The sequence below is a fragment of the Drosophila yakuba genome, chromosome 3L (genome assembly GCF_016746365.2).
Source record: "Drosophila yakuba strain Tai18E2 chromosome 3L, Prin_Dyak_Tai18E2_2.1, whole genome shotgun sequence".
NCBI classification, from domain to species: domain Eukaryota; kingdom Metazoa; phylum Arthropoda; class Insecta; order Diptera; family Drosophilidae; genus Drosophila; species Drosophila yakuba.
Genome location: NC_052529.2, coordinates 19,340,518 through 19,367,331, shown reverse-complemented (window position 1 = coordinate 19,367,331; position 26,814 = coordinate 19,340,518). Strand labels below are relative to the sequence as shown.

The 26,814-nt window shown below is 44.3% G+C and overlaps 6 protein-coding genes across 8 annotated transcripts in view; 2 read left to right on the top strand and 4 right to left on the bottom strand.

Moving 5' to 3' along the window:
- Window positions 1-12,175, top strand: part of LOC6534684 (ecdysone-induced protein 78C) — a 38,918-nt gene extending 26,743 nt beyond the window's left edge. For both annotated transcript variants that reach the window (XM_015195293.2, XM_002095323.3), the window contains 3 exons: window positions 8,666-9,303; window positions 9,374-9,649; window positions 9,709-12,175. In XM_015195293.2, the coding sequence (XP_015050779.2) occupies window positions 8,666-9,303; window positions 9,374-9,649; window positions 9,709-10,086 (1,292 nt within the window). In that variant the 3' untranslated portion in view covers window positions 10,087-12,175. The remainder of the gene's footprint in view (window positions 1-8,665; window positions 9,304-9,373; window positions 9,650-9,708) is intronic.
- LOC26535623 (probable endochitinase) lies at window positions 1,685-4,445 on the top strand. Its single transcript, XM_015195294.3, has 2 exons — window positions 1,685-3,718; window positions 3,777-4,445. The coding sequence occupies exons 1-2, from the start codon at window positions 3,709-3,711 to the stop codon at window positions 4,331-4,333; spliced, it is 567 nt and encodes a 188-aa protein (XP_015050780.1). The 5' UTR covers window positions 1,685-3,708; the 3' UTR covers window positions 4,334-4,445.
- Window positions 12,176-12,356: 181 nt separating the features above from the next.
- LOC6539392 (inositol monophosphatase 1) lies at window positions 12,357-13,965 on the bottom strand. 2 transcript variants are annotated; one of them, XM_015189682.3, is made up of 5 exons: window positions 13,893-13,965; window positions 13,447-13,564; window positions 13,243-13,376; window positions 12,823-13,191; window positions 12,357-12,770 (listed from the first exon to the last, which is right to left on the bottom strand). In XM_015189682.3, exons 1-5 carry the CDS (start codon window positions 13,958-13,960, stop codon window positions 12,506-12,508), a joined length of 954 nt encoding a protein of 317 aa, XP_015045168.2. In that variant the 5' UTR covers window positions 13,961-13,965; the 3' UTR covers window positions 12,357-12,505. The 2 variants fall into 2 exon arrangements, with proteins under 2 accessions (XP_015045168.2, XP_002086280.1); XM_002086244.4 differs by lacking the exon at window positions 13,893-13,965 and having other exon boundaries at window positions 13,447-13,610.
- Window positions 13,966-14,091: 126 nt separating this feature from the next.
- Window positions 14,092-16,291, bottom strand: LOC6534682 (phosphatase IMPL1, chloroplastic). The gene is made up of 3 exons (XM_002095321.4): window positions 15,117-16,291; window positions 14,666-15,037; window positions 14,092-14,587 (listed from the first exon to the last, which is right to left on the bottom strand). The coding sequence occupies exons 1-3, from the start codon at window positions 16,145-16,147 to the stop codon at window positions 14,179-14,181; spliced, it is 1,812 nt and encodes a 603-aa protein (XP_002095357.1). The 5' UTR covers window positions 16,148-16,291; the 3' UTR covers window positions 14,092-14,178.
- A 628-nt stretch (window positions 16,292-16,919) lies between these two features.
- Window positions 16,920-25,336, bottom strand: LOC6534681 (acetyl-coenzyme A synthetase). Its single transcript, XM_002095320.4, has 6 exons — window positions 24,820-25,336; window positions 18,709-19,447; window positions 18,484-18,638; window positions 18,221-18,389; window positions 17,964-18,153; window positions 16,920-17,866 (listed from the first exon to the last, which is right to left on the bottom strand). Exons 1-6 carry the CDS (start codon window positions 25,128-25,130, stop codon window positions 17,418-17,420), a joined length of 2,013 nt encoding a protein of 670 aa, XP_002095356.2. The 5' UTR covers window positions 25,131-25,336; the 3' UTR covers window positions 16,920-17,417.
- A 485-nt stretch (window positions 25,337-25,821) lies between these two features.
- LOC6539391 (glycine cleavage system H protein, mitochondrial) lies at window positions 25,822-26,814 on the bottom strand. The gene is made up of 3 exons (XM_002086247.4): window positions 26,488-26,814; window positions 26,154-26,432; window positions 25,822-26,095 (listed from the first exon to the last, which is right to left on the bottom strand). Exons 1-3 carry the CDS (start codon window positions 26,603-26,605, stop codon window positions 25,995-25,997), a joined length of 498 nt encoding a protein of 165 aa, XP_002086283.2. The 5' UTR covers window positions 26,606-26,814; the 3' UTR covers window positions 25,822-25,994.

The window sequence follows — 26,814 nt, the reverse complement described above, 5'->3', positions numbered from 1 at the left end:
CAGACTCTCAAAATGATGACGATCGTAATCGCCTGCTGATGACGATGACGTTGCCAAACAGCGCTCGGCAAAAACTCAAGAATGAAATGCCCCAGCAATAACAACAGCAACAGTAACAACAAGTACCACCACAACAACGCCAAAGAACGACGTTTATAGTTCAACGCACTGCAGCCCATTGCCGATTCCCGATTTCCCCATAGCCAGTGGCCTGTGGCCAGTGGCCAGTGCCCCGAAAGGATCGGGGGAGCATAGGGGATTCGGTCGGGCATCGGGATCCGGGAGTGCAGGGACCAGGGGAACCAACTCTACGTCGCGGTCATTGATCGTCTGTCTTCATATGAGTGTGTTTTTGTACGTACGAATATGTGGAGTATCTGTGCGAGAGTGCTCCTCATAATGAAGACAACGACTCTGGTTGACTTTTATTGACAATATGGTGACGGATCTGATGTTGATCTTATTATGCTGAGACAGAAGTAGGGGCCGTCCAGTCGGACAGGAAGCTGATGATATCAGTGACGCTCGGCGGGATCTGATTATGCCGAGATTCGAAGGAAACTTGATGGGGCTTACATGGAATTAGCAACTAGAGGGAAAACTTGGGACACTAATCGATAATGGTACATATCTTAGATAATGTTAAGTTGAATTACAATGCGTCTAATAAAATGTAGCTATCTGATTCATTTAAAAAATATCTACACACTTTACAAGTATAGAGCTAATCTATAAGATATGTTCAGTGGGTTGAGCAGCACTTTGGCCCAATGAAAGTCACAGCTTCTGTTGTTCAGGAGCAATACACACACCTCATAGTTATATTATCCACTATTATGATCCGTATCGTACCGTTGCTTTGATAGCTTCAGACACTTTGGCAGCTTCTGCAGATAAAAGCAGATGAAAGCGCCCCTAAACGCCCACCGTTCGACTTGGCCCGCGAACATTGATCTTACCTACTTGGCGCTGTTAATTCGTATTATTAATTCAATCAATCACGGGTTGGATTGGATTGGATTGGATTGGACTGGCTGCCTGACTGGCAGCAGCTGCCCTAACGATCGATCACCCGGCAATCGGCGATCGACGGATCTGTTGGGAGCGTTGATCTCATCTGCTGAATGTATCTGTATCTGTATTTGTATCTGTATCTCGGCTCTATTAAAGTATTTGTGGTGATGCGAGTGTCTTTGGCATTTCACAAATGTGGCGGCGTTCTAGTTTCGCCCTGTCGAAAAGCATTTTTGTCTTCGGCCTGACGGGTTGCCTCTTGGCTAATTTAATTGTTTGCTCTGTTCATTAAGGTTCCCTCGACCAGATAGATAGATAGATGGGATCCGAAGGCTTTTTTAGTTCATTGAAACATTTATAGCACAAACGCGCGTTCGCTGGGCTGGCATTTAATTTGCTAATTGCTAATGCGCTCGCAGCTTATCAATGTGGAGCATCAAAACCTATTTTTCCTCTTCTATTTTATTTGATTTTCGTCCTCTTGTCCACATTTCGGTACAAATATTTGATAAGACCACTCGAATTCGCACGTCTCGCGGCGATAATTCAGCGGCATTGCTCATCCGCCGCGTTGCCCGCGACTTGTTTGCCCGCTTGCGGTTTACAGTTAGAGATGCTTCCGGCAGTTTAACTTTTAATTAAAAGTTAAATTTAGAGCGCTGTAATTTTGAATTTTGCATGCCTAATGCGAGACTGAAATTCATTTTCGATTCTGACGCAGCATCCCATAAATGCGGTTTAAGAAAATGCTTATTCGAGCAGGTTCAAAATACTCTTAATGATGTGGTAATTCCGCTGAGTCTACACCGCAAAAAAATGCTTCTTATTTTCGCAGTTTCACGCTATTTATTCTTCTCATTTTCTCATAATTTTTAGTATTCTCGTAATCTGACTTGTAAAATACGCTTAAGAATGTTAAAAACACTTACACTTCCAAATATACATTTTTTATTTTAGTTATCCGACACAACTTTTGCAGTTCTTGCAAATCCGTGTGTAAAATGAAATTAACATTTTATTTAGCATTTATATGATAAACATGATATGATTTCTTTCGGTGTAACGATATTTTTGGAAGTTGGCACTCTGCTGCCGATAATCTACGCTAAGCTGCTGGCTAATTGAAATGTTTATGGCCGGACGTGAAGCGCGCCAGTTATTACAGATTTCTGATGAAGTCTTGTCGCTGGCAATTTATCTAAACCTCTGCCCATTAGAGGTTTATTTTCTGGCTCTATCTATAGCGAGAGTCCAACCACCCAAGACTCTCCGTTTTTATCTAATTAGGTAGTCAAAACAAAAAATAGAGAAAAGAGAACGTCGTATAAACTGTGTCACTAAACAAAAATCCAAGCAGGGGCGCGGTGGAGGTGGAGCTCAACTTTGCCCAGAGAATTGTGTCAAATAGATAAAAAAGAAAAACGATGCCAGCGGCAACGACTGCGACAACGACGATGGTGGCAATGATGATGATGATGACGATGGTGATGGTGATGGCGATGGTGCTGGTCATATCGTTATAACGATGGATGAAGAAGGCGTCGGGGCAGCCACTCCTTTTCAGCACAATAATTATAACCCCGATTCCCCGGCTTTATGAGAGAAAACTGGCCCCGAAAATTGTGGAGCATTTGAATAATTTTACAAGAATGCAATCAACGTGAAAACAGAACGTAAAAGAAGAGATTGTCAAAAAAAAAGACAGAAAAAGTAGGCGGTGGCTTTGTTGATTTAAATGGCACCCGAAATTCCGAGAGGGGAACTTTGGCTATATGGACAACTATTCAAATTGAGGTCATTCATCTCGCTTCGTTGAACGCGCTTAAGTGAATTATGTATACGTATATATGTATATATGTGAGTGGTCCGTGTGGATAGGGAATCAGAATGAGAATCGGAGGTCTCGAGTATTTGAAGGCGGGTCAGCAACTCAGATGAGCATGTGAATGGGAAAGAAAAAGATAAAGAAGAAATTATTCCCCCGAAAGTGGTTCCATTTACACTGTGTGGAAAGCCTTTCTCCAAATCCCCGCTAATTGCCCGCAATTTGCCATTGGAATCTGTCAACCTCCCGCTGCTCGAAAAATCCACAAAATGTGATTGACTCGAGATCGATGCCCTCCGCTAAGGATTTCCATAAATATTTGCCAGCACTTTGGGATTTTGATCTTTTTGGCGTTCTTCATCCGACTCGTTTCTCCATTTGGTATAGTTTTGTTTCGTATCGTATTGTATCGTATCGTATCGGTTCGTATCGCTTCGCTTGGCTTTATTTGATTTTCTTATGGGAGTAGGTCAGTTCAAAATTTGCATATATGGCTGCCTTTGATTTCTCGCTCGATTTTTTATTCATATTCTGACTGTTTGCCCTGCCCCAAAAACGTAAATGTGCGAACACGTGCTATACATATGATGATTTTCTTATCCATCGACTTGTTTGGATTTAATTCAGACCGATATCATAAGCGATGATTGGTTATAAAATAAACCAAGACTGAGCGTTATCTCAAGTGGAATGGATGTGGGGGTGTGAAATGGACATACCGGATAGAATGGACATTGGGTCAATTGCAGGGTAAATAAAATGCAACAATGGAACTGTTTGACCAGCCATTATGTAACTAAAAAATGTCTATAAATCGGCTTTGTTAAACCGTAAAGTTTTAGTTGCGATTCTGAAAGATTGCTGAAAGCATGAAGTTGGGTAAGCATTAGCAGGCTTCTGTTTATATAAACGCAGATCTGAAGGACACACCTTGCAGCACTGATCTTCTTGGGAGAACTCTGCATCCTCGGTGATTATTTCACTTCTGGACAGCGTTATGTATACAGTGCAGATGAAAGTTGCATATGCTCGGGTCATTTGGTGAACGATTTAGTTCCGGACTGCGAAGATTGCTCCGGTTACTACATTTGTGGCAATGGTTCCTACGAGAAGCTGAAGTGCCCTCAGGGTCTGATTTTCGACATTTCCTCGAAAGCGTGTGTGCTGGGTCAATGCCCCAGGTTTGATGGCACTTGTTCAGGAAACACTACAACACCTACGCCCACCACACCGTCCACTACTACCACAACTACCACCACTACCACAACTACAACGTCGGAACCTCCAGGACCTCCTGGACCTTGTGCCAATGATGTGACATGCCAATTTCAAGAAAAGAGTATCCCTCATCCGAATCACTGTCGAAATTTTTACACCTGCTATGGAAGTTGCGCCGTTTTGGGACTCTGTGAGCTGGGAAAATGGTTCGATCGGGAGGAGATCTTATGCGATTATTCCCATAAAGTCAAAAACTGTCCCCCTAACCAGGACTAAGACGTGGCCCTTTTGGGTATTAAAAAGCATTTTTATATTATGAGCTTATGCAAACCCATTAATATTGTATCAGCATCGAGTGCAATAACACTTTCTTTAATACCAATGGCAACTTTTGATGCTCCACCGGGATTTATTGCAGTGAGTAAAGGAAATTACTTGTGGACCAACTGCCATGGGGGCAAAATTAAATCAAATAAATATGTGTCATGGCAAATCGAAGTGAGGCAAAGTTAATTTGAACGGTCATTAAACTGCAATTGTACTCATGAATAGTCAGCGAATAGGCAAAAAACCAACAACATGGCGATAATTTACGCAAATTGCTTGACACAATTTTGCAGTTCATTGTTATTGTTGCTCCTACTATTATTGCTGCTTTTGTTGTTGTTGTTGTTGGTTGGGGCGTGTGGGCGGTTGCTGCGTTCGAGTTGTTGTTGCTGTTGCTGTTGCCACCGCCGGCTGAGAAAAGAAACAAATTTAGCACGCAACTAACAATTTTAGCTGCTCCACATAGAGCGGCACACACTCGCTGACTGGCACACCCAGGTGCATATGAAAGGAAACAAAAGTACATGGTTTCATCAGTAATGCTTAGCTTCGTACACGGCGCGGAAAAAGGAGTGCAAACCCTTTTTACAAAACGAAATATACCATTAAAGTTGAGCTGAACATGGGCTATTCCAACAGTTGGCCCCCATAGGTTTGCTCTGTGGCACAGCAAGCAAACAACAAACTTTCACCCGGCAGTAAGCCGCAGCATTTTGGACAATTTCGTAACTGGGTAAACACACATAGTACACACGCACACACACTCCGGCTCGCCCGGGAAGTCATGCAAATGTAGAGAGTGTAAGGTGCATTAAGTGCAGCCAGCAGCGACAGGTGAACGAACGACCTCAAACGAGGTCATCGCATGGGCGGTGGGGGAAGGGGGAAAGGGGGCGGCGAGGGGGAGGCCATTCATGCGCACGATAAAGCCGAAAAGCATCAACTATATATGCTTATGAACATACGTATCTGTGTCTGTGCATGTGTTACTACGGCATGGGGAGCTTTGGCAGTTGGATGTTGCCTGTTGGCAGTTGGCAATTTGCCCCCCTTCGCATGCTAATGGCCCGGCTCGGTCCGCTAAGCGTCGAAAGAGCAAAAGCGACCAAAAGTTGGGGCACGAACGACAAGAAACAGAATCCAGCCAAATGTGGCAACTTTTGGGCACTTTGCGAAGCTGCTCGCACTTCTGCTGCCTGAGATCTCGGTGACCCAAATTTTTTGCTACAACGAGAAGTGCGGAGTGCGGCTTAGCAAGAAACCCCTCACCCAACTTTGTGCACTCGACAAATGGTTGCAGTACTCGGCTTTATATAGAAAATTGCCCGCTTTTTAAATACAGCAAGATCTTTTTTATGAGAATTTATCATCGTAAACATTATTTTTAAACGATTTTAAAAATAAACATTTTACTTTCAAATCGGCCTACTATCTTAGGTAGCAATATAAAATATTTATCTTCCTAAAATTCTTGTCTCGATAATAAAGTTACACTCTCATACGGTGTACAAAAATATATTCAACTTTTCGTGGAATTTAAAGAGAGTTTCCCCCGAGTGCATTTCACACTGGAAATCTGGCCTAAACGAGTTTTCCCGCTCTCTTCTGGATCCCCACTTCGCTGCTCCGCTTTTCCCCCACTTTCCCCACTTCCCTGATGCTTTCATGCTTGTCATTTGGCTGCACTAAATCACTTAAGATGCTTTTAGCTGGGAAAAAAGTTAGAGCTTAGGCCAGCAGCAATGCTCCGCTTATTTATGTGGGCTTGGGCTTGGGCTGCCCAACTCCCCAACTTGGCCCGATGCTTGTGTGTAATGGATGGTGTTGACCTGTCCTGAATGTGCGCCGCTCCGTGGGTGGTGACAGGTGACGTGCGAGTGGAGGCGCCGAGATCCAGGTCCAGGTCCAGGTCGATTGAATAAATAATGATGGGGTATTATGTTGGGGCAAAGTGCCTTGTGTGTTCCCAATTCCGCAATCGTGGAGACTCCGATTCCAATACGGACGCACTCGCGACGACTGGAAACCTTGCTGAATTTACCTGCAAATCAATGTTTCGAGACCCTCGGTCGCTAATTGAAAACACCTTAGAACAAACAGAGCAAGAACGCCAAGTGACCGCCATAAGCAATTAGCGGCGTATCGAAGCTGCCGACAGCCTCAAAACCCAATGTCCAATTCTATATGAGGGTGCTATTATCATAGTGTGTGGCGAATTATGCCATAATTAATTTACGAGCTGTGACAATTAACGCCAACGAGACAATTTACGATCAACGCTCTTCGGTGGGCGGTGAAAAGCGTGACTCTGGCACAATGCGAACCTAGAAACCTAGACTTACGAGCGCCTCAAGGCTGGTACTAAAAACTCGTCTGGCGGCGGTCGTTATGGGATCACTAAGGTCAGGGAAGTTACGGCTCAGGGTCTTCTGGAGCTGCTAAGACTATCACCAAAATAGGTCAGCCACTCCGAGATTAGCTCATCCAATTTTGATAGAGCAAATATTTTCAGGAATAGACTCACCAATCAATACACAAATAGAATAAATAAGTTAACAATTAGTATTACACTTGACTTATATAATAATCCCCTTTTCTGCAAAGTAGTCAAACTCTGAATTATCTCGCTTATAAGTTATAAATCTTTAAATAATAATAGTATACATGTATTTGTCCAATGAAATCTTCGCAAAATGCGAAGAAATTAATGATCACAAATGTCTCCGTGTGCAGTGCCAACGACCTTTGTGACCCTAAGCACCATCGCAGCTGCCATGTTTTGGTGGGCCATAAATGGGTCAGTGTGTTGGCCATCTTTCACTCGGCTAGATTGTTATTTTTTCCCCTACATATACATATACATATGCTGGCGATGCTTTGCGTGCAAAAGAGTTTTCCGGCATCGCCTGTCCACGCCGCGTATGCGCAATGCATGCGAAGTTTCTTTCACTTTTGCTTTACGCTGAGCGTATTTTGTGTTACTTTATTTGATGGTTTCTTGCGATGTTGTCAGTCCGATATGCTGACGCATAGTAGGAGCAGCGAGGGGCTTTCGTCATTAGTGTTGTGATTGTTTGTTTGGAAACCGCCGGCGGCGGCTGCCGCCAGACCACAACAACACGCAGTAACAGCCCAAGTCGGCAGAGCCGAGGAAATAGCCGCACATAAACTCAAATAAGGCAAGAGGAAAAACAACGAAATCACTTGCCTACGTTTTCATATTGAGCGCAGTGGGTCAATGTCCCACTGATAAAGTGAGCATTGAAAGCCGGCAACTGGAGCAACTGGAGCAGCTGCGTCTGTTTCTTTTTCAGTCTGTCTATCTATCTCTTTGGCTGGCTTTTTGTGCAGCCAAATGCGATTTTAATTAATAAAATATGTGCTGTCTTCGGTTGCACAAAGCGAAATCATCTCACATTTTGCAATTTCAAATACACGACACTCAAGATATTCAAGAAATGACGAAACAACCTTATGGCTAATGAAGACTTCAAACGCCAAGCGAAAAATTGAAATTAATTATTTTCCCCAGACAGAATGTATCGCATTTCGACAGACCAAGCAAACAACAACTTGTGGGACACGCAAATTTTCTAGTCGATAGAACAGATATGTTGGCATTTGCTTGAAAGATACCCGAAAGTATCTACAAGTGTGTGACGCATTTCTAAGATTTATGCGTGTGCCAGTTTTTCACTTTCCCAACTAAATGCAAAGAATTTAACATCACTTGTTGTGGGGCTATGATATGATAATCGCGTATATTTTAGGGAGCGGATTTTGAATTTAAATAGTCAGGTGACTAATAAGATACAAGCCATGAAAAAATACGCACTATTTTAATGGGTAAACATGCGCATCAGCATTTCTTGGCGATATAAATGGAATGTAACATGCAATTCATAGCATACTTTTTGGATGCACAGAAATAAATGTAAGTCTTACATGGATTATGTATAGATGTAAAAGAAGATGGAATACACTAGTCTCTAGTCTTCACCTGTTACACCTGCAAAATATTAAATTATTAAAAACATTGAATATTTACACATACTAAATACGGATATGCATTCTTTAAAAAATAGTTGTTCGTACTTGTATGTAGTATTCATGTATAAATCGACCTCTGCAGAATTTCCGACTTCCGAAAAACCAGGGAAGTCATTAATATTACAGCCGCTTGTCAATTTATATACAAAACTGTGGGGATTTTCGATTTGTTATGGTGCGAATAACTAAGTAACTCATTACCCCTTTTTTCAATATACTCTACCCATGCAGCTGTACGTTATGGTCGCGTTCCCAAGCGTTCCCGTGAGCTGAACGGAGCGGCTGCCTCCTCCGCCGCCGCTGGAGCTCCTGCCTCCCTCAATGTGGATGAGACCACCAGCAGCACACTGCACCCGAGTCACCTGCAGCAGCAGCATCAACAGCATCTTCTACAGCAACAGCAAAACCAGCAACAGCAGCAGCCACAACAGCAACTGCAACTGCAACAGCAACCGCATGTAAGCGGCGTACGAGTGAAGACCCCGAGTACTCCACAAACGCCACAAATGTGTTCGATCGCCTCCTCGCCATCGGAGCTGGGCGGTTGCAATAGTGCCAATAACAATAACAATAACAACAACAACAGTAGCAGCGGTAATGCCAGCGGTGGCAGCGGCGTGAGCGTCGGCGTTGTCGTTGTGGGCGGACACCAGCAACTGGTGGGCGGCAGCATGGTGGGCATGGCGGGCATGGGGACGGATGCCCACCAGGTGGGCATGTGCCACGACGGACTGGCGGGAACGGCGAACGAGCTCACCGTCTACGATGTCATCATGTGCGTGTCGCAGGCGCACCGCCTCAACTGCTCCTACACGGAGGAACTGACCAGGGAACTCATGCGTCGTCCCGTGACGGTGCCACAAAATGGGGTAAGTGCCGCAGAAGCCGCAAAAGTTCTGTACTTCTATGTACTACGTACTATGTTCCCCACTTCCACAGATTGCCAGCACAGTGGCGGAGAGTCTGGAGTTCCAGAAGATCTGGCTGTGGCAACAGTTCTCGGCCAGAGTGACGCCTGGCGTTCAGCGGATTGTGGAGTTTGCGAAACGCGTACCTGGCTTCTGTGATTTCACCCAAGACGACCAGCTTATACTCATCAAGCTGGGCTTCTTCGAGGTCTGGTTGACCCATGTGGCCAGGTTGATCAATGAGGCGACACTGACACTGGACGATGGTGCCTACCTGACGCGCCAGCAGCTCGAGATACTATACGATGTGAGTTCAGCAGGTACACATTGAAGAAAACACGCCTTTTTAGCCTGGCTCTTTTTTAGTCTGACTTTGTCAACGCCTTGCTGAACTTTGCCAACACCCTGAACGCCTACGGGCTGAGTGACACCGAGATCGGACTCTTCTCGGCCATGGTGCTGCTGGCCTCGGATCGAGCTGGACTCAGCGAGCCCAAGGTGATCGGCCGGGCCAGGGAACTGGTGGCCGAGGCGCTGCGCGTACAAATCCTGCGCTCGCGGGCAGGATCCCCGCAGGCACTGCAACTGATGCCGGCGCTGGAGGCCAAGGTACCCGAGCTGAGATCCTTGGGTGCCAAGCACTTCTCACACCTAGACTGGCTACGGATGAACTGGACCAAGCTGCGCCTACCGCCCCTCTTCGCCGAGATCTTCGACATCCCGAAGGCCGACGATGAGCTGTAGGATGTGGGGCGATGCCCGCGATTCCAGGGCCGTGCAAGCAAACCGCAATAAAAACAAAAGAATATTCTACCACTTGTAGGCTTAAGCAACGTAGCTATAGATCGAAGTGGGAGGGCCGGAGATCAGATAAACGTCTACTCAGCATTACTGGAGAGATAGTTCACTAAGCATATATGCATATTACTATACTAGCAGTGTTAGAGCGACTAGGACTCCCCGCTGAACATATCCATGCGCAAACATAAATTATTTATTTCATTGTTGACTCATCAAGCTCCACTCCAGGCATCACAGCATCAACTCATCCCCGCGAAATCCCAACCAAAATGGAGAAACGAATCCATCAAAATTCAAGGCATCTATCCAAGGCATCTATCTATTTAGAACTCGACTGAAGAGCGAGCGTTAAAGTTCGATTAATACTGGTTTTTTTAAATAATAATAACTAATATAAACGATATCGGATATGTGTACGTTACGGCTAGCAATACGGAAATAGCGTAGTCAAAAAGCAAAAAGACCCACAACGTTCGCTTGCAGTAGTTGGAGATCCCATTTGACATAATATGTTGTATACATATTCAAGATGATATGCTTAGTTTAAAAGATTTTAAATTGAAGATCGATGCGTTTATTGTATCTGCGTGTAAATAAATTTAAATTAATTTCTACCTTTAACTCGATCCGACTTGATTATTTTAAACCCATCTGCCCACTTGGTTGTCGGATGATCATCACCAGATCTTCGACGACGACCACCTCCATTGAAAGTGTTCAGTTTCTTACTTAAGATCAGACATTTGACATTGTACGATTAAGATAATTGGGTTAGAGACCGTCTAAGTTAAGTGCTTTAAGGCTTCATTTGTAAAACTCGGAACAATCAAATTGTTTGATCAATTTTTGAATAGATTGGTGCTAAATTTGTGTGTTAAGTTTATATGGAAACAAGCGAGGAAATCGAGGAACCGACAGACAGACGAACAAAATATATGAATATAAACATTAAAATCGATCTATATATTAACTAAATGTATGTAAAAATCAAAAGGATTCTTATCTAAAAAGCTCTTCATTGATTGTTGAATTTATATAGAAAATTTTGTAAATTTTATTAGTGTGACAAAGGAAAATATTAAATGTAGAGGCAGCTGCAATCAATCTTGTGGCTGCCGTTTTATGCTCCATGTGTACCTTTTGCTTATTGAACTAGAATATCAAAATCAACATAGATCTATATACATAAATTTATAGATTATTCGCAATATATTAGAAGACACGCAACTTACAATGCTGTAGCAATTCTTTCTCCCGATCCTCAAAGAGTTACCCTCTATCACATCCACTTATATTTTCGATCCCCGCACATACCCAAGAAATCTCTGTGTTAATTTTGTAAACCAGTGCGCATAATGGAACCTTGTGAATGTAGCATTAAAAACGAGAACAGGAGCAACAGATTTTTAATTACATTATTAACTTATAACTAACTATTATATACATATATATAATAAATATATAGATACAATTTTTTACCTACCGTAGCTTTGATTACATTTTTCAATGATGTGTCAAATTTTAAATGGTCTTACCGACAGTCCAAAATACTCAGCAACTACAGCAGAAATACAAAAGGTCAGAAGTTACAGCGCATTAAGAAGGCCAACTTCCTACGATAATGGCTAATGTCCACTAATCGCTCAACTCGAATACAGTGCAAAGATCCAACCAGATGTATACAGTAATCATATATCAATATGCAAGACATTGCTTAGTTGTTTATTGATCCATACCAATGCCCAATCTGAACACATCGCAGATGAGTCGGCAGTCTCGACCTTGCAATGCCCTGTACTACGCAAATTATTTGATGGAGGATCCGTGGTGTGCAGTGTGCAGTATAGGGCATATAGATATCAGATACGAGGCCAGCTCGCTTTACTGAAAACCTAAAACAAAAATAATAAATAGAACAAAACACCATATACATATACATAGGCCGGAAAACGATAAGAATACTGCAAAAACTAATTAGAAAGCGAAATACATACGCAGATTGTAATAAAATTACAGAAAAACAAACAACAAACCAACGTCTTTAAATGATTTGATAAAGTAATGGAAAAGTAGGGAGGTTTATCAGCGGGTAAGAAACTATTTCAAAAGATATGAACTAAGCAGATAATTGCGATTCCAGAAATCTCTTAGATGATTTGCCAAATTTGGTTTTAAAACACTAGCATGAGCATGGAAATTCTCAACAGCTATAGTTTTTACATTAAACAATCGTTTTTATTTGGAATATTCATGACTTTTCGTAGTCAGTTCCGTTGTTAGGTACATAGTCGGTATATTTAAAATGCTTTTGGTTAGTTAAGTCCCTTTTTGACTTATTCATAGGTAGCTCAAGCGCCGGTACTTAATCATCGCGAGGTAGGGGATGAAACTGCGTGAGCACCTTGGAGATCTCTTGGGCCAACTCTGGTGTGGCTGCCGCCAGGACCCTCCGCGACATGATGTCGAATTCGCCGCCAGCCGGATCGATGACCACTCCTCCGGCCTCCCGGACAATCAAGTCTCCGGCACACACATCCCAGGCGTGAATTCCAAATTCATAATTGGCATCGGCGGCTCCCAGAGCAACCATCGACATATTGAGGGCGGCCGAGCCCAGGACGCGTAAGCTGGAGTACATTGCAACAAATTAAGTATTCTTGCATTAAAGTAATCACTTACCCATGCGCCTTTCTGGCCATCTTCTCGAAGTTCTCATGCACGACCTTCATCTTGGCCTCGTCCCGAGTGGTGCCGAATTCACTGGTGACCAGCGCTTTTCCCAGTTCCTTCTGACCGCTCACATGTATCCTGCGCCCGTTGTAGAAAGCTCCATGCCCTCGTCTCGCGGTGAAACGCTGTTCCAGGATGGGATTGTAAACCAAGCCCAGCTCCGTGACCTTGTTCACCTTCAGACCAACGGAGATGCAGGAGTGGGGAAAGGCGTGCACAAAGTTCATGGTGCCGTCCACGGGATCAATGATCCAGGTGGGGTCATCGGTCAGCTTCTTGACACCCTCCTCCCCGCTACTTTCCTCCTCGCCGATGAACCTGTAACTCGCATAGTCGAGAAGCTGGCCGGAAAATCTGCACGAATCTTACTTGTGCTCCGGAAAGTGGCGACGAATGCCGTCCATCAGCAGCTGCTCCACATCCTTATCTGTTTGGGTCACCAAGTCGATGTCATTGCTCTTGCATACGAAGTCCTGTCGCTGCTCATTGTTCCGGGCGATGAGCTGGAAAATGTAACGGGAAGAAGGAAAATTCCGTAAGTTTACTATTGAGGGTTTTTCCACTGCTAATTACCCTTCCAGCTTCTGAAACCAGGTTGCTGGCCACCTCCAAGCACTTTTCCACGTCCACGTTGTGCGACATTTTCCAATGGTGCTCTCTCTGGGATTGACTCTGGATTGACAATGAGCCGCTAACAAATCAAAAGTTGCAAGTATTAATTAAATTATACTATAACGGGCAAAGTGACCAAAGCTCGCGACCGTTAAATTATTCCAATAAAGCTCGGGAAAATACTAATAAAATACCAAAAATATTTCTGATTGGACAATGGACCGTTGTTGTAGTTAAAAATTACATTCTCAAATAAAGATAAGGACCCCTTTCTACTTCCTTGTAGATTTTCGTAGACTTTTGATATTAAATTAAAAATTTGTGAGGACCTGGATTGGTCATTTATCTATGACTTAAACGACCATGTAATTGCCGCAAACTTCAAACCTATGTATACTAAAACATACCTTTGTGAACCATGCACCAAATAACTTCCACATTTTAAAGACTTACAATAAACAATTTTGGAAAACATAACATACAAATGGGATCCCATATCGATATGGCAAATATAAAAAAATCAACTTATCTGTACGTAGCATTAGAAAGATTATTCATGGCTGCCTAGAGGATAACTTTTATTGGTACAAACAAAACTCAACTTAATTTAAAAAAGTTGGAAAAACCATGCATTGTCAGTTTATTAAACAACTAAAATTTGTAAATCCAATTTTTAGCTAGCCTTCCTAGTGGTCAGTTAGCAGTCGTCGCACGTTTTTCGGTGGCCATTTCGGTGTCAGTGGTTTCCGGTGTATCCGAATCGGGGAAGTCCGTCTGGCTGGTAAAATCCCTGGTTTCCGGAGCAGGTCCGTACTCATTCGGGTTTACGGAACGCGGCTCGTCATCACGCGGAGAAGGATAATTCTGCTCGAGGAAGTTACCCAAATCGAGTGCAAGGAACCCAGAAGAGGCAGCGAGGCAGCGACGAGACATAATATCCAGTTCATCTCCGTCCGGATCCATAACCACTCCTCCAGCCTCCTTGACTATCAAAGCTCCTGCTGCCATATCCCAAACGTGCAACCCAAAGTTGTAATAGGCATCCGCCACTCCGGAGGCAACCATTGCCAAGCCCATGGCGGAGGATCCAATGGAACGCAGCCTGCAAAGAAACAGTAATAGTTGGTAATAGTTGGTCTTAAAACTGACTGACTTGACTCTCTAAATTTGGAATACTTACGCATGGGTCTTCTTTACCAGTCGCTGGGCATTCTCAATGGCCACCTGGTTACGCGCCTCATTGCTGCCCGAACTGTACTCCTGCAGCACCATGGCCGCGGAGAGGTTCCTCTGGCCAGTGGTCCTAATGATCTCACCGTTCATTTGAGCACCCTTCCCCAGTTGTGCCGTGTACATGTTCTTCATGGGCGGGTTATAGATAATACCAAACTGCGTCACCTGATTTACCAAATAGGCCACGGAGATGCAGTAGTACGGAAAGTGGTGGACATAGTTCATGGTGCCATCAATGGGATCGATTATCCAGGTGGGCTCATCTGTCAGGGTCACCATACCAGTCTCCGACTTTGAAACTCTCTCTTCGGCAATAAACCTGCGTGGGTGATAATATACAATCCACATTAAAAAAAGGAATCTTAATAAAACTAAAGGATTAAATATATCCAACTTACTGGTGATCGGGATACCGTGAGCTGATGGCCCTAATGAAGGTCTCCTCGACAATGTTGTCAGTGGGAGTGACGATGTCATTCGTGTGCTTCTTGGTGGTGTACTCCATGCTCTTTTCGTTTTCCGCAAGAGCGATGGCACCAGCCTTCTTCACCTCCCTACAGGCCAGTTGGAACAGAGTGTCCAGGTCGCCGGCGGAGAACTGATCCGGTAGCCTTGGGTATTCCTCTTCCACCTGCTCATTTTCCTCGTCGGAGTAGAGCATGCCGGAAGTGTTGGTTCCCTTCGAGGCGAATACCTTGGATGGGTGAAAAGTGATGTCGGTGTTGGTCAACTTGCTGTTTAAGCTCTGAACATCGTCTTGGCTGTCATCAGTCGGCAAGGACGACATCATGGGCGGTGGCAAGGGTACATCCTCCGGTCTCTGCGGCGGCGGGGCAATGGGCTCCGCTTCCTTGGGCGCAAACTCAATTGACTTCTCCTGAGGCTGAGATTGTGGAGGAGGAGGCTCCGATGCAGCAGCACTTGGAACGGGTTTCTGTGGGTCTTTCTTCATTGTTTCCTCCGATGACGAAGATGAAACATCAGTTAGTACTTTCTCCGATTTCCTCTTTTCCGGTCGCTTATCCACATCGGAAGATTGAATATCGGCGTCGGTTTCCGAGGAGCGCTGAGGCTTGGGTGGAAGATCTGGCGCCACACCTCTCGCCAAAGAGTTCTGCGACGAGATGTTAACCAGGGGCTTTGGTGTTGCTGGTGGTGTTGGCGCTTCACCAGAATTAGGGCCAGGCCGATTCGGATCCTTCAAAGTGTTTATTCGCGCTTGCGAGATCTTCATGGACATCACCCGCTTATCGGGAGGCACCATGGAACCACGTCGCTCTTCCGCTTGCCGCAGTGTCGTCACCCGGGCATCCTGCTGAGTAGCTTCGTGATCCTCCAAGCCGAATCGGGTAGCCGCATTTCCGGTGGTGGTCTGGTCTGGAGGCCGTTGAGCTGGCTCCTTGTTCGGTGTATTCGATCCGTCGGCCATTCCGGTGGTGCTCGTCCACAGCCCAACAACAACCAAGACCAAGTTCTGGCACTGCCACCCAGGTGTTAAAAGACCGAGCCGAAAATCAACAAAACAAACTTGACAAAGGCCGAGAGTTGACTGATTCACAGGAAGTATTAAGCTCGGCTAGCGCGATCTCAATTCTCATGACTTTTACGAATTTCATAAGAATTTCTAAATATAATATAGTCGTTGGATTTTTAGGTTCAAACACATTAAAACAATAAACTTTATTATGCACATACGTTCATATACAGAAATATATATATATATATTGATATGTAAATTGCAATCTTTCGTTCGCCAACGCCGTAAAACTAACAATCTTTTTACAATCAGACTGGGGACCGCTGCCCATAGTCAGCCAATCCATGATACCCATTACTTCTAGGTCGATCTCCCCAAAATAACGATCTCTAACAATAAAATCCTCTATAATATCAATAGGCTTGCAGCAGTAACTTCAATGATATGTTTCGTTGCAGTAAGTCTTCTGACCGTATAACATATATATATATAGTGTATATTGTATATCCGAGCGGTTCTCTTTAACATGTAGATCGTATGTAGGAATGTGGCAAGCATTAGTCCACAAAGATATGTATCGTTCTCAAACTTATGGGCTAATGGGACGGGGAGGAAACCGCTTTCCCCGATCGTCTCCGGACTTACGTGCGCATCTTCTCAGGTCTGAAAAGGTGTAAAGGAGATACTACAAAAAAAGGATACAAAAAAAAATAAGTTATCTGTGTAATTTGTGGCGATAATTGGAATCGTGTATATATTTTGTCTCATATCAATTCTACTAAAAATACATACATAAGTAAGATATAATTAAATTTGTATCACAACGAATTAGCGAGAACTTAAACTACGACTACAACGAAGAAACAAAAGAACTGGAAAATGTGTGCGTGGTGAGCATGTTAACTACGGTGAACAGGCAAGTACACAAAATAATATGGACTATAGATAACTGGGATCAAAAATCATCAGCCAGTCACTTACTTACGCACACGCTTAGGCCTACGAGCTAAGTAGAATTTTAGAAGTGCTAACCACGTCGCAGCCCGGAACGGAACCAACATAAAGCAGTAGGTAATTCATATAAGTAGAGGGAGATTTACAGGATACGTAATCGGGATACGTAAGTGGTAGAAGTGCGATGGCAAAGTGGAGTGGGCACTGCAACCGGGGAAAGCCTTGGGTGAAAGGATTCTGGCTGCTGCCAGTTGGCAGCATCTACCATCTACTTGGCCTCCACTGGCCGGTTGGCGAACAGTTGCTCCACGATTTGCTCATCGGCCAAGGTAGATGTGTCGCCCACGTTGCGATCGTTTACCGCGATCTTGCGCAGCACACGGCGCATAATCTTGCCGGAACGGGTTTTGGGCAGTCCGGGAGCGTTTTGAATGACATCCGGCATGGCAAAAGGGCCGATGCGTTCTCGCACCATCTTCTTAAGGTCAGAAATAAGCTTTTGATCAAAGACCTCGTTCTCGTTGGGCGTAATGAAGCAGTAGAGACACTCGCCTTTGACGGGATGCGGACGGGAAACCACGGCGGACTCAGCCACGCGAGGATGCTCTGTGAGAACCGACTCTACTTCGGCGGTGGACATCAGATGACCGGACACGTTTAACATGTCGTCCACACGACCAGTGATCCACAGATAGCCATCAGCATCGCGACGGGCTCCTATGAGGAAAAATTCAAAACAAATGTTAGCAACCTATATCCACTTTAAAATCACAAAGAAAAACAGTTCTAAACTTGAAAACGGTTTCAGACTCACCATCGCCAGTGCAGTAGAAACCTGGGAACTTGGAGAAGTAAGTGTCCTCGAAGCGTTCATGGTTGTTGTACAAGGTGCGCATCATTCCCGGCCAAGGCTGCGAGAAGACCAAGTAGCCCTCGCCCTCTCCCTTAATTTCGATTCCGCACTCATCCAGCAAAGTGGGCTTGACGCCAAAGAAGGGGAATGACTACGAGTGTAAGGAAATAAGTTATAGTACAGATTCAGACATCAACTAGCCAACGGGATTCACTTACAGCAGATCCCGGCTTCATGGGAGTCGCTCCAGGCAGGGGTGTAATGACATGTCCACCTGTTTCCGTTTGCCAAAAGGTGTCCACAATGGAGCACTGTTCCTTTCCAATGTGCTTGTAATACCACAGCCAGGCCTCCGGGTTTATGGGCTCACCCACGCTGCCCAAAACTCTGCAAGACAACAACATTATGACATTAGGAAAGTTGTTTTTGTGATCCTAAGCGATATGTTCACACAAGTAAGAATAAAGGGTATAATACATACTTGAGTCCGCTCAGGTTGTGCTTCAGAACGGGACCCTCGCCGAACTTCATGAGAGCGCGAATCGCCGTAGGAGCTGTGTAGAACTGGGTGACCTTATATTTGTCAATGACACTCCAGTACCGATCGTTTCCAGGGAAGAATGGTGTGCCCTCGAACTGCAATTGCCGGGTAGTAGAAACAGTTAGTCGGAAATTAATATTTCGTTACATTTAATCAGCCACTTACAATCACTGAAGTGGCACCATTGGCCAACGGTCCGTACACCACGTAGGTGTGTCCTGTGATCCAGCCAACATCGGCGGTGCACCAGTAGATATCCCCTGGCTTATAGTCAAAGACGATCTTGAAGGTTGTGGCCGCATACAGCAGATATCCGGCGGTCGTGTGAAGCACTCCCTTGGGCTTGCCAGTGGAGCCACTGGTGTAGAGCATGAACAGCGGATCCTCGGCATCCATCCACTCGGGATAGCAGGCCGGCTCCTTGTCCTCCATCTCCTCATGCCACCAGTAATCGCGGTCATCGGTCCACGGAATTTCCTCCTCGACATGATCCGGCTGGCACGGAGTCACGCGCTTCAAGTGCGACACTACAATGCACTTCTCCACGGAGTGACCCATCTCCTCGACCTTCTCTAAGGCCGTGTCGCACAGCGCCTTCAGGTACAGGGCTTTCTCTCCACGCCAAGCTCCATCCGCCGTAATCAGCAGCTTGGCCTTGCAATCGAACATCCGCTCCGCCAGTGAGTCAGGTGAAAATCCGGCGAAGACGATCGAGTGCACGGCTCCAATGCGGGCGCAGGCCAGCATCGCGATGGGCAGCTCCAGAATCATGGGCATGTAGATGGACACACGATCGCCCTTTCGAATTCCATGATCCTTCAGCACATTGGCGAACCGGCACACCTCCTCCAGCAACTTGCGATAGGTGAGACCCCGGGAATAATCGTCGGGGTGGTTGCCCTCCCTGAAACAATGGCAAAAAGAAACACGACCATGAGGAAACACACTGCATTATATTCCAACATACATAGTAGTATTACTTATACGAGTATAGTATTTACATTGACCACGCGCCGGTGGCGTTCTTAAATGGGTGGCCGCGTACCGGGTGCCCCACAATTGGACTAATTACCCCCACCACAAGTGGATCACTTACTGTAATGCGAGTCTCCCTAATTGCACGAGCAGACTTAATTCGATTTTCTGAGCTCAAATTATCACCTAATTTCAAGGGGACATTTTACGGCTATCGTGAAAATTAGAAAGTAATTTTCAATAAATGCTATGGGTGCTCATTTATTAGACGCTTGTGTTCTTACGGTGTACATAATATGACTTGGCATTGTGCAATTGTATATTCAAGTACTTTGTATTCCTTTCCCTTTTTGTTCTGAACTTGGCAACAGAAGCCAGTGCCAATAACCTACTTCATTAAATAAATACACTAGTTAGTGAGTGCAATTAGCGGTAACTTACTAAAAAGTAATTATACTTTTCCAAAAATAAATAAGAAAATTAACCCCATCGAATATCCATTCCGAGTAATCCAAAATTCACGAGCAAGTAGTGGGCACTGTTAATGTTGCCCTAATTGTTGCTATTAAATAAACGAATTTAGAATGTGAAATTTGTCAGAGCTTTGAAAGCTTTGAATGGGTAAACAAAGATCGTGACTGGGCTAAATCGTGAATGGTTTCAGCGTTCAAAACGGATATAAACACTCGCGATCACCGACGGTCAGACACGAAACTAGAAGAGTAAGGGGAAAGCCATTTCCATGGCTGTTTTGGAGGTCAAGGCAGATTAGCAACGCAGAAAAACAGTAATAAACTGCACGACAGGTGGACTAGAAAGGTAGACAATGCAATCAGCACAGTATAAATCATCACCTGCTGTCCGTCACCAGCGATAAGAACTCGAATTAGCCGGCAATAAAGCGCCTATTAGTTTGGCCCAAAAATATGTATTGCCAAAGAAAAAGCAGGAAGCAGGCGGAACAACGACAAAAGCTCGCATCGTGACGTTTTCAAAGGGGTTATTTTAGTACCGCTGACTAGTCCGCAGTGTGCAAAGTTCGCCCTGAAAGGGTGACGAGTGCCAAGTGGGGCTGTTCGGTGTTTGGACTGATTTTACCGGGCCAGAACCACTTCCGTGAAATGATATTCCACTCGAACGAAATACCTGTTTGTACTTGTACTGGTCAATTAGTAAGATGGTAAAAATAAACAAAATACGCAATGAAAATACCCCTCGACTTACTGCGCTTAGTCATTTTCATCCCTAACCCTGTACTAACTGTAGATTCTTGCTCTTTGCCAAGCAAAGGCTTGGGAATACTGCACTGCGATATTACTCAAGATGGCCCAGGCTTTCCACCGAGTCAGTCTCGACGGTCAAAGGCATAAAATCAGAACGAAAACACCCACAAGTTACTTGAATAGCACCTCTACCGTATAGTCCTCATGGTGCGACCCTTTCCAAATCTTTTATCCATACTTATCGGATATCCTCACGGACGAGCGGCTAACAACTTCATCATTTGTACATTACACAAGGCGTTTCAGATGGCCAACAGCATCACTAGCACCAGCTTCTCTAGCTTTCCAGATCAGCAATAATTAAAATAGCCCCTCAATTTCTTACGTCATGACTTATGGATAAGATCAAATAAATAATAACAAACTTAAAAGATATATATATATTTTCAACACCTGGTGATTGCCAGACTGTTCCGAAATCCTAATCAGCCGGCGACAGCAGACAGACAAGGAATACTGACTTGTGCACTTGCGGACATCCTCTTCGCTTATCAGAGTTTGGAGCACTAGAGGTGCCTACTCCTCCGCGTGAGTAACCAAGCTATTGGGAAAAATGTGTCGGACGAGTGTATTAATTTCCAATTTGGAGGCGTAATCGGGCCACTCGCCTCGTAATCTCGTCGCCGGATCGCCAGACAAGAAATTTTCCATGCTGCCTTAAAAACACCTCATGCACCGTCCCGATCCGATCCGCCATCTACCATTCACCTCTTGACCAAGGGAGGACGCGTGGCCGTCTCCCGCTTATCAGAAATCGGAAATCCGAAAATATACCAAAAACCGCCACTCTCCCCACACGTGCGAGCCAAAAATGAAAAAATTATGAGGAATGGTATAACAACTACGGCGAGAACAACAAGCACCGGCGACTTATCTTAATAACAATAACATCAGCTGTTGATTCGCGTGTCGCATGTATCGCATGGAATATTTCAGTTTCCCTCCTACACTGTGCAAAAACCTTTTTAAGCCGCTAAAAATAATTTGTTTGGCAAAAACTGATAGAAAATTTATGAGAAAATCTGTTTACGTAAAACTTTGAATATTTAGCGCTTCGATGTAATTCGAATTTTTATTACTTCAAAGTTCCCAAGCATTCGTATTTATGACCGGAAAAAATTACTATGTTTAACCTCTAGGGCCTCACGGTGAAGTCTATATGTTTGTGCTTAAAAAATATTCTAGATACTCTCCAAACGAACAGAAAGTGGATTCCAAACAGTAGCACTAAGTCATGCTAAGATCAAAATTTGTTTGGCCACAAAACATTCTGATTTCTTGCAGTGATTTCACTCTATCGATCTCTTTCTATCGCGTCTCCGTGTCTGCTCGGGCCCTACAGTTTGAGGGACATTATCGTACGATGCTCCTCCACTCTACTATGTTTATCTAAAGATCGTTTATTTGTTTTAACGGCTTGGCGCATTTTTGATTTGTGTGAAGAGAGTAGCTTACAGTTTACATAATTTACAGAAAAGGGCCTGTCAACCTGTCTCATGTGGAAGCACTGATAACAATGGTGAAAGAAGTCAAGAAATGCCTACGCAGCATTTTTATACGTATGTGGGTTTTTGCCGCTCTTTTATTTTTTAGCAGGTAAAACAGACAGTCCATTATTTTTTTTTTATACATATGTATGTAGCTCTCCCTCTAATATCTCTCTCCTAGTCTTTCTTCGTGCGTGGAGCGCAGTGGCTCTCTAATTGGTTGTGAGTGAATCAGACGATGTGATCGCGTGATTTTCTAGACGCACAGTGGTTGTCAAACTGTTAGCGCTTACTAGGAAATTAGAAATACTTTATTTCTATACTTTTTGGTTAATTTCCCAATTTTCCCCGTATTTAGCTTTAGTCAATTTCCCCGTGTTTTACCTATTCTACTCCACCTTTTGCCCAGACGCCGGCTGACACAAAAATTAATGGAAAGGAAAAATGGCAAACTGTTTAACGCAAAGACGCGCTTCCATCAATTTGAATAAACAATTTGCGCGCATTGTCAAATCGTTTACATAATATTGCTTGGCTTTCGCCTCAGGCTTTCGCGTGCTTAATTCGACTTAATTTTGTTGCTAACGACTCTCGAAATTGAAAACAGTTTGCGTAAATCGGTTGGGTTCGAAACGGTTATTTTGGGATTGAGGCACGGAAACCGGAAGGTAAAAAAAATAATTAAGAAATCCAAAGATTTTGTTTTTTAGGCTTAGAAAAAACTCTCATAAAATGCACTAATTTTAAATCTGAACAATTAATTAGGCCAAACAGACAAACTTGAAAGAACAAGAACATTTAAAATCCCAAATACCAGAATTCTAAACCTTTTCCGATTCGCTGCGCCTATCTATGCAATAAAATTGGCACATAAATTGTAAGATTTTAGCTTGCTGTGGTTTGCAATAAAATTATCTGAGACGGTGGTTCGAAAAGCGCTAATTATTACTCATTACGTGCACACGGTTTTTTCAACCTTATTGGGTCTGTGTCCCACTTTTTATCTTATCTGAGGAAAGTGAGGACAGATTGTGGGCTGGGATTAAATAATTCCCAACAAAAGTGGGAAATAGCCGAGAATAGTAGTAGTGATGGGCCGTCGTATAGTAACTTCGACGCTGAATGGGAACCAATACTTCCAATGACCTTGTAATTGCCTTTCAGTTACCTGACTTTCATTTGCATTTCCTCCGGCACACGCGCCCCGCCCCCTAACCCGCCTCTCAAATGATAACCCCGAGATAAGCTCATTAGCATTAACATTTGTTTAACTTTGTGTTTTTTGCGCCCTGACGCATTGCTCGGTGAACTTTGGGTCTGAAAACAACAAAACAGAAAACCACCGCAACCAAAACAAAATACTTATTCCGTCCATCCACTCCGAGCTATTCAATTTAATTGCGATTTGAGTGGGCACTTGAGAACCTCAAAAGGTAATATATAGTACTGGGCTTTTCGGTAGCTAATCAGCGAAAGGGAGTGTCTGTAGCCTAATCTCAGTGAACGAAGTATGTTGACTTAAAGTGGGAAGAAGTCCCTAGTTATTATTGCCTTTGATTGTTTAATTTTTGTTACGAACGAATGCCTCCTCGTGTGGAGAAACAAACAAATGAGTTAAAAACTGAACTTAGATAACTTAGATAATGGACGGTTAATGTTCCTTTGAGGCAAGTACAAAGTTTTGCGAATAAAAAAGGAGCGAGCTTAACACAAGTGACAGTGACCCTTAAGCTTTTCTTTTTGTTCAAAAGCAAAGAAAATGTACTTCAAAATAATTGAAGGTACTGGCAAAATCCGGAAACATAATTAAAAAAGAGTCCAGTGGCACACGATTTTAAATTTATGAATAAAGAAGAACATTCCTACCCACACTAAACAGAAAAGCTAGCAAAAACATGTGAAAAAATCAAATAAGAGCAAAGTTTCTTCTTTGTCAGGGCTTCCGCAACCGGTTTCACTGTAAATCGATTTTAACTGAATAAATAAAGAAAAACCAAGCGTAAACTTGGCCGGGTCACCCCCTTATGAGGGTCGTCTCGAGGAACGAAGACTAGCCCTGACATTGACCCAGAGTCGGAGTGCCTAGCAAAGCCGCATTTGGAAAGCCAAATACCTCCCGAAGTTGAATTATTTTAGGTCGTTAATCCCACTGTCACATTTGGCATGCAGACGATTAAACCAATTATTGGCAATCAAAACGAAAAAAATTGCTCAAATTAACAGACAGAAAAGTAATAGGGGAAAAGTTCCCAAAAGTTCGAAAAGTCCGATGGCAGGTGAGGTGCCACCGAGTTGCATCCTTGTGCACATATATAAATTATGCAAAAGTAGAGCTATCATCTGTTTTCGTGTGGTGTGGTGCCTGCGCAGTAGATCCTTTTCAATAAGAACCCACCTTTCTACGTCACTAGGCGAGAGTTTCGTAACATACGAAAAATCAATAATCCTGCGCTGCCTCCTAAATACTTTTGTTTTCGTGCGACCTACGCCACCCGCAGGGAAAGTGGGCGAGGATTTCCAACCAGACTCACCAGTAGTAGGCTATCTGGTCGCCCAGACCGTTCCTCACGTTGCGATCCAGTAGATTGTAGCACAGATTGGTGGAGGCACCCTCCATCCATTTGATCGAAATGGGTCCCTTGGAGATGTTGAAGTTGTACTTTAGGAACTTCTCCGGGTCGGCGGGCGTCTCCCAGTGGAACTGCTTGGCCACGCGGGACCAGAACTCGGCCGGATTGTCCAGCGACTCCTGGTAGAACTTCTGATACTCCTCGAAGCTGGATATGTAGGCATTTTGGCTGATGGCCGGATTGGGATCGTATATTGATTTTTCAGCTGGCATTTTGTTTTTGATTTGTGGTCTTAGTTATTGGTGTATATCCTTGAAATGTTTTCCCTTGTTTGCGGTCTTCAATTATCCTGTTTTGCACTTATCCTTAGCTTTGTGTGTGATTGTTTTTATTAGTTTTAGGGGTTGGTTCTCGAGCAGCATGCGCTTCTCGCACCGCACGGAATGAGTTCTTTTTGAGCACTGACCACTCGAGTGAGCTAGTGCCAAGCTTTTCGCCTCCGTTGCCATAGCTTTCCGAACCGAAAAGCTTTGGCGAACACGCTCTTCAAGTTCAATGGGACATGGGCGGCGCTTTTTGGAGGGCTTATCATCTTGATCGGGCATATTTCCAAGGCGCGACTTGGACATCCTTATCGCCAGAGCACGGCGTAACTTTCCAGAGAGGTAGGTGTGTCATCGGTCCATCATCGAATCAATCAGGTGATGGCTGAGTGCCGTGGCGTGCGCCATCGCGTGTCCAAGCAACAGTGTTAAATGTTTTTCCTAAATCCGGCCAAGCACGCCGCATTAAGCTGATCTGTGTTATTATGAAATTGAGTGCCTTGTTGAGTGAATTCTTATCATTGAGCAACTCTTAACACGTTTCTCTTCGGTCTTCTGCTCTTATCGCCTAGAAGGTTTCCATGGGGGAGCAGGCGACGTCTGCCACCCGCAGGTCAAGATTCCCAATTTAAATATAATATTTGGATTTACTGTTGATTCTTATTCGTAACAAATTTCAAGAGCTACAACAACATGTGTATGACGATGAGTTTTTGTGTATGAGTGTAGCGTTTTTCAGCTGATAACAAATGCTAGTTTTCCGTTTTAAAGGCTACAGCAAAGATGCTTTCGGGTTAGGATTAGCTGTTGGTTCTAGTGATCACCACTGCTGCTCAGAAAGGCTTTGTACTGATCCTCGGTCATGAGGGCTTCTAGTTCCTTGGGATCCTTCAGGTCTACCTTGAAGAGCCAGCCTGGGAAAAGCAGTGTGTTTTTAATAAAGTTAAAAAGGTTTTTTTTTGCAGATCTTACCCTTCTCATAGCAACTACTGTTGACCAGGGCCGGTGTGTCCTCCACCAGAGCATTCTTTTCGATCACCTTGCCGCTAACTGGTGAATACACCTCGCTGGCCGCTTTCACGCTCTCCAGGGCTCCACATTCGTCATCCTGTTTGAGTTCCGTGCCGGGTTCTGGGAGCTGAGCGAACACCACATCCCCGAGAGCCTCCTGGGCGTAACTGGAGATGCCAACTATGGCATTGCTGCCCGATACCACCTCCACCCACTCGTGTTTGTTTGTGTAGCGGCGTTCTGGCGGGGATTACAGTTTGAGATTCAGTGGGTATTGCATAAACAAATGGCTTACCTTTGGCGAGGAGGCTTGTCAGATGAAAGGCGCGAGCCTGGACGCCGCCAATGGGCGTGGCACTTAGCTGGCGGGCGGCCTGCAGTCCAATTCTTGCAAATTTCGTAATGAAAACCATATTTTTCAAGTCAAAAACAAAACCAACTGTTGGCGAGACGAATTTTCCAACTGTTCCCGGGGGTGTTTCGGTGACAAATGATCGGATTTGAAAACGCACACGCTACGTTTAATGCCCGGCAATCGAGATGAAAGTTGAATACTGCCGGGCTTATCACCAGCCAGAATATAATTTGTGAACTTTTGTTGACCCGAGGAAACAGCGGCTTC